The 10,288-nt window shown below is 62.6% G+C and overlaps 1 protein-coding gene across 1 annotated transcript; it reads right to left on the minus strand.

Moving 5' to 3' along the window:
• Window positions 1-2,539: 2,539 nt before the first annotated feature.
• TCF15 (transcription factor 15) lies at window positions 2,540-5,410 on the minus strand. The gene is made up of 2 exons (XM_059862784.1): window positions 4,803-5,410; window positions 2,540-2,976 (listed from the first exon to the last, which is right to left on the minus strand). The coding sequence occupies exons 1-2, from the start codon at window positions 5,277-5,279 to the stop codon at window positions 2,902-2,904; spliced, it is 552 nt and encodes a 183-aa protein (XP_059718767.1). The 5' UTR covers window positions 5,280-5,410; the 3' UTR covers window positions 2,540-2,901.
• Window positions 5,411-10,288: the final 4,878 nt, after the last annotated feature.

Below are 10,288 nucleotides of genomic sequence, written 5' to 3' on the forward strand. Positions count from 1 at the left end.
AGTTGGGAAAGCAGCACTGCCCACGGACTGCAGGCTCTGCCTGACCCTTCTGCCCTCTGTACTCCCACACCCCATGGCCAGACTGACCCTCCTGTGTCCCTACTTGGCCATGGATCCCTTTCCAGCCAGCCCTGGTTCATGGCAGTACCAGGGGCTGTCAGGTCCTGGCCCCTGTCACTGGGGGTGAGCCCTGGGCTGACCCCTGACCACGGCTCCAGCAGCTCCTGCCTGGCCAGACTCAGCATCATCCGTCCCACCAGCAAGGCAGCTCCCGGCACCCGCGGGTGCAGCCCTGCTGCATTCCAGCCTGGCTGGCCAGCCTGCGGGGAGGCTGAAATATTTGGGAGGGGAATGGAGAAGGGAAAGGGGAAAAAAAAATAAAATAAAAATCTATAAAAAGAAAGTTTAAAAACACAAGTTAAAAAAAAAAAATACCAGGCGCGGAGTGCAGCTGCGGTTGTGGTTCCAGTTCCCAGGTGATGTCAGGCCTGGAGCCTCTCCAGCCCTGGCCCCTCAGAGACGGTCTTTGTGGGTTCAGCACTGAGTGTTTTTCCTTCCTGAGACTCGGGGACACCTTCCTGTCTCAGAGAAAGCAGCCAAGAGCCTTTCCAAGGGTGTCCGCACGCAGGAAGGGGAGAGGATGGGAGGGGAGCGTGGCTGGGCTCGGTGCGGGGCTGCGGCTGCCGGGGAGCCGGCGGTGGCCGGGAGCAATCAGCGGCCACAACACTCACCCCTCACGGGGCAAAGGGGCACCCGGCTCCCACCAGCCCGGCAGCTCTGAGTCACCGTTTCCCTCTCATGGTGCAGGGAGGGGCTGGAATGTACTGGGACCCACGGGCTTGTCACTAGGACATGCTGGGACCCATGGCCCCAGTGCTGGGATATGCTGGGATCCATAGCCTCAGCAGTGGGATGTGCTAGAATCCACAACCCCAGCACTGGATGTTATTGGGTGCCCAACTTCTGGACTAGCACATGCTGGGACCCAGGGTTGTTACACTAGATCTTGCTCTGGGGTCATTGTGCCATCCTTGGCACTGGGGTGTGGTGACATCCATGACCCTAGCACTGGGACGTGCTGGATCCCACAGCTTTGGCACTGGGATGTACTGGGATGCATTGCCTTTATACTGGAGCTTTCTAGGGCCCCAGTCTCTGGCACTGGGACATACTGGATGCACAGCTCCTGTGCAGGGATTCACTGGGGCTCATGGTCTTCATATTGGAGCTCGCTGAGACTCCAGTTGCTGGCACTGGGACATCCTGGAACACTGGTGCTCAGCCCTGGGACATACTGGGAACTACACACTCAGTGCTGGGACCTGCTGTGCCCCCAGCACTGGGACCACCAGCCCTTGCTAACCTCCTGGGGGCTCCAGAGCTGCTACTTCATGAGGACGGTCCCCTTTTATGTGTGGGTCGGGTTGTTTGCAGAGCACAGCATCCCCCACGGCCCCTGCCCCCCGATAAACCCGGGGGCAGGGATTCTGTGTCCTGGGCTGTTTGGAGAATCTCACGGCTGTTTATTGGGGTCTGGGACACATTAGCCACGCTGAGAACAAACCTCTCCCACCCACCCCGGTCCCTGCTTGGGACCAGCTCTCACAGCTGCACCGCGCTGTCAGCTCCATAAATCAAACCCGGGGGAGGGAGCCCGGGGCAGGCTCACCTCGGTGAGCAGGGGGCCAAGAGGTGCTGTGGGCTCCCAACAGAGCTCCTGCCTGGGGCAGGCTCCAGCAGGACCCCCAGCGTGCTCCCCCTGCTCCATGCTGGCTCCAGGACCCTAGGGAGATAGGGCAGCTCCAGTTCTTCAGCCCTTGGCAGGAGCCCCCAGCTGCCCCATCCACAGCTGCCTCTGCTCCGTGGGACACGCCGGCCCCTGGGAGCCGCCAAGCCCAGCACAGCACCATTCCCAGGCTCAGCTATCTGCACCGCCCAGCCAGTCCAGCCCCCTCAAGCAGAATCCCATGTGGGGATCTGGCCTGGGAACCCCCCACGTCCCCACCTGACCCCCTGCAGGTGCTGCTGCCTGCAGCCCCACTGTACAAGGCTCTGTATGGTCATGGTGGTGGCAGTGGCAGTCACAGTGGGGACAGTCATTGTGCTGGTGGCAGCAGTGGCGATGGTGGCAGTCACAGTGGCAGTGACATTGTGCCAGTCATGATGTACCAGGTGGAGGGCAGGGCACCAAAGCAATTACACCAACCCTGACCCACCACTTGGGCACCCCTGGCTGCAGCATAGGGCTGGCAGTGCCATCCCCATCCCATGGCATGGTACTGACCCCCTTGGGACTTCTGACACCTTTGTGGGGCTAAAGCTGTCATCAGGGCCTGGGGACACAGGGACAGCTCACCCAGGGGTCTTACCCATGTGAATTCCACTGTGGCACAGGCTGGGATGGTCCCACTGTGGGTAGGGCTGGGATGGTCACACTGGTTCCAGCGGCACAGAGCAGCAGTGCAGGGCTGGGGCTCCAGAGCCATCTTAGAGACCCCCACCTCACCCCACACGGGGGTGACAGGCATGCACTGGTCCATCAGAAAAATAAGGCTTTATTTTCCAAGCGGCTGCATGTGCACAACCAGCATCCCCAGGGCCACGACACCGTCCCCCCGGAGCGCCTCGACGCCGGCCGCACACAGGCCCCTTCCAGTCCAGCCCCGGGGCGCGGGGACCCCCCTCCCCGGCCCTGCCCCGCGTGGGCAGCCTCAGCCACGGGAGCGTCCTCCCGCCCCACTGCCGGCTCCAGGGCCAGTGTCGGTGTGGTGCCAGCCTGGGCTCGGCCGCTGCCACCTCAGGTGAGCAGCTCCCTCCCTCCCCGCTGCGGTCTCTGGGCTGGCGTGCGCGGGCTCCGTCCGCCTCTGCCGCTGTGTCAGGTGGGCGCTGCCGGAGCCCGGCTCATCTCCGCGACACTCGCAGGGGTGTCACCCCTCGCACCTTCAGACAGTTGCCCCCGAGGTCCCTCCGACTGCCCTGCAGAGAGAGGAGGGAGAGCTGCAGGTACCATGGGGTGTCTGGGTGGGGGGCACCCTGCTCCTGCCCACTGTCCACCACACCGACTCCTCCATGGGGATCCACTGTGAGATGGCCGGTGGGTCAGTCCTGGGGTGGCTCTGTGCTGCCTGGAGTGGATAGACAGACAGATGGGGCTATGCCTGATGAGTGGTGGAGTGTGTGGCTGAGAGGTGGGCGCTGTGGTGGAGCCCTCCAAGGTGGGTCTTCCTTGGCCTGGTCACCCTGCAGGACACAGTCCCCATGGCTGCTCAGCACCGCAGGGCTCAGACCTGTGGCAAGGGCCAGTAGCACCCCAGGAGAGACACACGGCCCTAGACAGATCCACAGCCTTGACAGACAGAGTCCCAACTGGGATAGGGAGACTCAGCTCTACCTCACAGTTTATGAGAACAACATCAGCACAGTACTGCCCAGTATAACCCAGCACAGACCAGCATGGTCCAGATTTAGCCCAGAACATTCCGGTATAACTCAGCAGAGCCCAACAGAGCCCAGTTCCAACCCAGCCTATTTCCAGCCTTGCACTGCCAAGCATGGTCCAGTACAGCCCATTTCCAGACCATTTCCAGTGCAGTGCAACCCATTTCCAGCCCTGCCCATTTCCAGCCCTGTACAGCCCCTTTCCAGGCCAGCCTCAGGGCTGGGATGAGAGTCAGATCCCAACTCAGCTCCCCCCATTGCCCTCCAGCAGGAGTTTCCCAGCCCTAGTGCCTCCACAGGGTCCCCTAGGGGATCCAGCACTGTGCCAGACCCCTGGCTCCAGCCCCAGGAAGCAGCTCAGAGGATCCCAGCTCTGCCAGGGACCAGGGCTAGAGGACCCCAAGAGGGCTGGAGAGGCTGCTGAGGGGTGCAGCAGGAACAGGGGAGCAATTAAAAATGGAGCAGCAAAATGTGAAAAAGCTCTGAGGGCTGGAGTGTGACCCATAGCTGTATTGCTTGGGGTAACACATGGGACATCTTGAGGGTCTGTGGGGACACTAGCAAGTACAGCAGCCCCTCCTCACAGCCCTGCTAAGGGATGTCCAAGAGGTTGGGCAGCTTCCAGCCCCTCACCCTGCACCCCATATCCTACACAGCTATTCCTGGGTCAAGCACACCTTGGCATGGCCAGCAGGGTGGGCTCACCACAGGAAAGGTGTCCCTTGAGCCACAGGCTGCTGGGGGGAATCATCTGAGTGAGCAGGACAGGGGTGCTCTGCCATGGCCCCGCTCAGCTGTGTTGGAGCTGTGCCAGTGCTGCCAGCAGACCTTGCATGGGAACATTGGACGGGGAACTCTGTCTGGGCCCCCTTGAGGGGTGTTTGCTGGGCTCTTCCTGTCCTTATCACATCAGAGAGCTGCTGGAGTAGCCCTGCTGCAGTGCTGGTGGGCTGGCAGGGTTGGGTATGAAGAAGGGGATGGGGACGGGGATGGAGATGGAGAAGAGGTCATCCAGCGAACTCTAAGGCCCCCTGGGACAACCAATGCCGCCAGCTCCGGGGTGACTGTTTAACCCCTGAGACCTCCCAGCCCGGATGGACGTGGGGGAGCAGCCCAGCCCTCTGACGTGAGCAGGAGCTGTAGGCGTGTGGCTACAAGCAGGATTTGGCCAGGAGCAGCCAAAACCTCTGGTGGGAGCTGGAGCCAGAAGCTGTGGCTCTCACTGAGCCATGCCAAGTCTCCTGCCCCGCTCAGCCCAGGCAGGGTCTGCTGCCCCCCATCCCTTGGGGACATGCTGAGCCTCCTGCCCCACTCAGGCCAGCAAGGGGAGGGAGAACCCTAACCCATCCCAGAGTCCCACTCACCCCTTTCCGCTGGTTGCTGAGGCAGAAGGTGCAGATGCTGCGGGGCTGTTTGCTGTCCAGGTCGCCCTTGGCACCATAGATGGCACTGAAACAGGGCTGCCCGTCCTCACAGCCCTCGCCCAGCAGCAGCACGTTGGCCAGGTGGGAGATGTAGCTGGAGGCCAGGCGGAGGGTCTCGATCTTGGACAGCTTCCGATCCACCGGCTCGGTGGGGATGAGGGTTCGCAGGGCGGTGAAGGCCGTGTTGACGCTCTGGGTCCGGTCCCGCTCCCGTGCGTTCGCCGCCTGCCTCTGCTTCACCATCACCATCGGCCCCGACTTCCGCGGCAGCTTGCGGCGAGCCTCGGCGCCCTCGCAGCAGCCGAACGACTGGTCCGACGTGTCGCTCTCGCTCCGGTTCTCCTCGTCCTCCGACAGCATGCTAAGGTCGGGGTAGAGCACGCGGGCGGCCACAGGGCGCAGCATGGTGAAGGCCATGGTGGGGTGCCCGCCCGCACCCCCGGCCCTGCTGGGGGCACCCCCGGGGCTGCGGGGAGCCTTCCCCCGCCGGCACAGCTGCGACGGCCGCTCCGGACGCCTTCCCGCTGCTGCTCCGCCGCGGCAGCTGAGCAGGGCTGGAACGACTGTCTACAGGGGGAATCGGGATTTATACGGCCGGGGAGGGGCTGGCTCCGGAGCCCACCCCCAGCCGGCCCCCCGAGCTCCGGCCAGCGGCCAGTGGCCAGAGGCCAGCGTCCTCACCCCAGCCCTCGGAGCCTGGGCTGGCTCTGGCCACTGGCCTGGCCCCACTCCGGCACGCTGGCCTGGCTGCGGGCACCTTGACCCCAGGTCATGCCCACGGTGGTAACTGAACCGTGGCAGTGCCCGGGGCACTGTCCGACAAGTGTTTCCTGTGCCATGGCCTCTGGCGCCTGCAGAGCAATGTCTTACACAATCAGCGCACAGGCAGCGTGTCCCCAGCCCCTGCCTGGCTGTCCCTTGCCAGCCATGGGTCCCACACAGGGTGGCATGAGAAGAACCTGGGGCACAGGGCCTGGAATAGGGAAGGCAACCACGAGTGGGTGGCACTGGTGCAGTGCCTGGAGTGTTTATCAGAGGAATGCCTGTGGGAGACATGCTGCTGCCCACACCCTACCATGCCCCCCTGGGACAGGGTCTGTGCCCAGGAGGATGCCCGGAGCAGTCAGGGAGCAGCAAGGGCAGGCAGCCCCCCCCAGGGATGCATTCCTTGCTCCTATGTTCCCGGTGCCTGCTCACCATGGGAGGTGACAGGGAGACATGGAGAGGCACGGGCAGCACTGCCGGCAGCGCTGCCAGAAGCATTTCCTCCCGCCCAGGAGGAAGGTGTGTGCCGGCAGTGGAAACACGGAGTCTTTTCCTGAGAGGCGAGCGATGAGCTGGCAGCAGCGGGAATCACCGGTGTCCTGGGAAGGGCTGGGAGTGCCCCCCAGCCTGACTGTCCCTCCTTGTCATTCCTTGGCACTCAATACCACAGACTATGGCCTTGCTCCTCCTCACCAGAGGGCTCTATGCAGGTCACACTCTGCCTTCAACCCCCCAGCCCTGAGCCCAACCCTCCCAGGAGCAGGCAGGGGGGTCACCAGCTGAACCAAGGAGGCAGGAGGCTTCCTGCCTGCCTTCCTCCCCTTCCTCCTCCTCCACGATACTCCAGGCATGATGCAGGTCAAGCAGCAAAAACATGTGGAGGGCAGGACCTGGCTCCTGGCGGATGGCCCCAGGGCTGCTGGGGATGTGACTGGGAGACTTGGCAGTGCCAGCTGCAGTCCCCACTCTCCAGCAGCTCCACAGCCAGAGAAGGATGCTGGGAGAAATCTTGGAGGCTTGCCAGGGCTGAGACAGTGGCCATGGAATGCAGCTGGGATATCACCAACACCCCAGTGAGGTGGGCAGTGGGGTGCGCTGGGGGCCATGGGGGGGGTGGCATCATGTTCCTCAGTGCCCCATGGGCAAAAGCAGATTGCAGTACTGCAGTGTGTGGTATGGCTCCTGGGGTCTGGGTCCCCCCATGGGCTCTCCTACTGCTTCCAGGGCTTGTGGCTGCTGGACCATGACAGAGGCAGCTGTGCTGCCTGGCACAGGCACCACTTCACTGCCTCCCATCCTGCTGGCTGTGAGCAAACGGCCCCTTTGCCCCCCACAGGGCACAGGCAGCCCCTGGCTGGCGGGACCCCCTGCCCTGTTTTCCTTCACCATTTGTCTGCCTGTGCAGAGCCTGTAAATCACGCAGTGGGGGGCAGAGAGATGGGCTGGGGGCTGGTGGTCTGGCTGGGGCTGGGGACATGTAGGGCTGCACCGAGGGCCAGGGGTTCCACTGGAGCAGGGGACATACAGGGCCACACCGGGGCTGGGGACATGCAGGGCTGAGCAAGAGGACAGGGATCCTCCTGGGGATGAGGATGGGCAGGGGTCTGCACTGTCTCTGCACTGGCAGCTCTCACCATGCATCAGTCCCCATGAGAGACCCCAACCTTCTCCTGTAGCATTTGCCCAAGTGCAGACCCCCACAGAAGGGTCGTGCAGGCAGTGCCAGGGGCAAAGCTGCAGACGGGCAGGCCCTTGGCATGACAGGGAACAGGCAGGTGCCTGTACAGAGAGGGGAACCCCCACTCTGCCCTCCTCTCACCCCAGAGTCTTGCTGGGCCATGGCTGGGGGTCCACAGCAGCTCCTGGCCCTGACAGGTGGTAAGACGGATGGCAGGGGCTGTGTACTCAGCTGCACGTCCCACACATGGCCACCAGCTGGCAGGGACAGGCTGGGGGGGGTCACCCAGTCCCCACACCCAGCCGAACCACCCCAGGGCTTTTCTGGGGGGGCATGGCCACATGTGGGGTGCTGGTGGCCTGTGGGGTCTGGAACATGGCAGGGCACAGGCAGGGAAGGAACAGCAGACAGGAGATGGCTCAGTGTGGGGTGGGGACAGCACACGTGTGCCCGTGAGTGTGTGTGGGGGTGTGCAACTGCACACATCTGTACATCCAAGCATGCATGGACGTGTGCACAGTGTGTGCACAGGGATGTATGTGAGTGTGGGGCTGTGTACACATGTTTGTGCAGTTCCACATGGATGTGGATGTGTGCCTGTGGGTGCCAGGTAAACCCCAAATGCCACCACCTCCTGCTGCAGTGACACCTCCGTGTTGGCACAGACGTGTATGTGTGACCACCACCTCACCAGATGCTGCACACAGAAGGATGGATGGACAGGAGCTGTCATCCCTGGCTGGGAGAGCAGCAGGAGCCATGGGAAACAGGGAATGCTGCCAGCTCCCTGCCTGTCCAGCTGCCTGTGGAGGCTGTGGCTGCAGGGCCAGAGGACATGTGGCAGCAGCCAGGTTTTCCTGTGCTGCCTGGCAGGCATCTGGTACAGGTGAACCCCTGTGCCTGGGCCCCCCCAGCTCCCCCAGCACTGTGACCTGGGCTCTAGCTCAGCTGGGCAGTGCGAGGTGCACTTGAGGCATCACAAATCTTCTACTAGCTCGAGTGGGGGCCAGGACATGGTGTGGTTTGGCACCACAGCTAATCCAGCCAACTAATTGACCCCCGGGCAGAGGGCAGCACCAGGCAGTGGCTCAAGCATTCACAGGACTCTGCAAGCGACAGAGAGCATGGAGGGGACATGGCCTGAGCTTGGGGTCACAGCCCTGACTCCAGTCCAGCCAGGCATCTCCTGCTTGGCAGAAATTGTGGGGTCAGGGTGCTGGGCACCCTCAGGGCTGGGTCCTGCCTCTGCTGCCAGGGAAATGCCCCCTGTCCCCCACACCAGGGAGTGTTTATCTTCGAGGTGATACTTAAGTGTAAGAAAATAAACAGGGAGCAGATGGGGCAGGGGCCGGGGCTGCCCCCAGCCCCGCGGGAATGCTCCAGCCCTGCTGGGAAAACACCACGGCCGGCGAGGCAAATGGATTCCAGACCCGCGGCAGTGCTGGAACATGTGGTCACCAGGACACTGGGCCTGACCCTGCTGAGCCCTGGTGAAGCAGTGCTGGACTGATCTATTCAACTCTACCCCATCCCATCCCATCCCATCCCATCCCATCCCATCCCATCCCATCCCATCCCATCCCATCCCATCCCATCCCATCCCATCCCATCCCATCCCATCCCATCCCATCCCATCCTACCCCATCCCATCCCACCCTGTCCTATCATGTCCCATCCTATTCCATCCTGCCCCATCCCGTCCTACTCAGTGCCCTGAGTCCACAGCCCCTGACCAGACCTTGGCACTGAGAGATGTCCAGGACTAGTCCCTCTGCCTGTGACTCCCCAGTTTCAGGGTGCTCAGGCCAGTGAGGCCAAAGGCCTGGGAGCTGCCCCATCCTGTCCAGCTAGGCACACACAGTGTCCGAGTCCAGCTGAGCCCAGTAAGGCAGGGGTCTCATCCCAAGGGAGTCTATCCCTGCTCCCCAACACTGGTAGACCAGAGATGGAAAATCAGGGACCCCCCCGGAGCCCCCTGGGTGGGGAGGAGCAGTGAGTGCCATGGGGATTGGGCATTGTGAAACACTTGGGGGAACAGGAGAGTTTCCCCATTTTCCTGGATCAGGGCTGTATCGGGGTGACCTAGTGGGTCCCCAGGCAGTGTGGGAAGCACCAGCCCACCCCAGCCCCTGGGCTGTACCTGAGGGCTGGGGCTGCTGGTCTGGAAGGCATTACACGCCTGTCGCACGGGGAAGTCTGTCCCAGTTCCGGAGCTGGGACACCCCCCCCCCCTCCGGCTCAGGCTGGGGGGAGCCCACAAAGCTCCTTTGTTCCTGCCCTGGAACGAATGGATTGGAGGCAGCCGGATCGGCTGTCAGCCGGCGACACCAGAGACCCCGCGGGTCAGGCAGAGGGAAGGGGGACAGGTGGAGGACGGATAGATGTAGGCAATGCAGAGACCCCGTCCTGTGCCAGCCAGGGGCTTGTGGCACCCGCAGCCCCAGCTGGGAACCAGCTCCCACTGCCCACACCATGCCAGCCCCACGGATGCATCAGTCAGCCCTGGAGACGCTCACACAGCACCTTGGACACAGCTCGGGTGCCAGGGAGCTCTGGGAGTTGTGTCAGGACACCCTGGGACTGGCATGGACCTTTGGCACTGTTTGCAGGGGATGGTAAGCTGGAAAAGCAGATCCTGCAGCAGGCTTCCCAGCTGGAAGGAGCCTCCATGGCTTGCAGGAAAGCAAGTTGCAGGATCTGGGCAGCCTCAGTTCATTCCCACTTTGTGGAATTCCCAGTTCTGCTGAGCTGCCTCTTATCCAAGGGGTGAGGGCACAAGTCTGGGAGAGTGGGACAAACAGCGTTCATGTGAGATGCCCAGCAGTGGGAGCACACAGGATATGGGCAGACATCAGTCCCTGCCATGGGACACCCGTTTGGGGCCACTCTGGAAATGTCCACATTGCCCCAGGAGCTGCCGCAGGAGCTGCTACCTCCTCCCACCACCCCCCTGCTCTCTAACAAGAGGAAACTTTTTAGCACG

This window comes from Haemorhous mexicanus, chromosome 18 (genome assembly GCF_027477595.1).
Source record: "Haemorhous mexicanus isolate bHaeMex1 chromosome 18, bHaeMex1.pri, whole genome shotgun sequence".
NCBI classification, from domain to species: Eukaryota; Metazoa; Chordata; class Aves; order Passeriformes; family Fringillidae; genus Haemorhous; species Haemorhous mexicanus.

Coding starts and splice junctions, on each gene's coding strand:
- TCF15 (XM_059862784.1), bottom strand. CDS start 5,279: ATGGCCTTCACCATGCTGCGCCCTGTGGCCGCCCGCGTGCTCTACCCC. Junction 2,977..4,802: donor TCAGCAACCAGCGGAAAGGG/GTGAGTGGGACT, acceptor CTCTCTCTGCAG/GGCAGTCGGAGGGACCTCGG.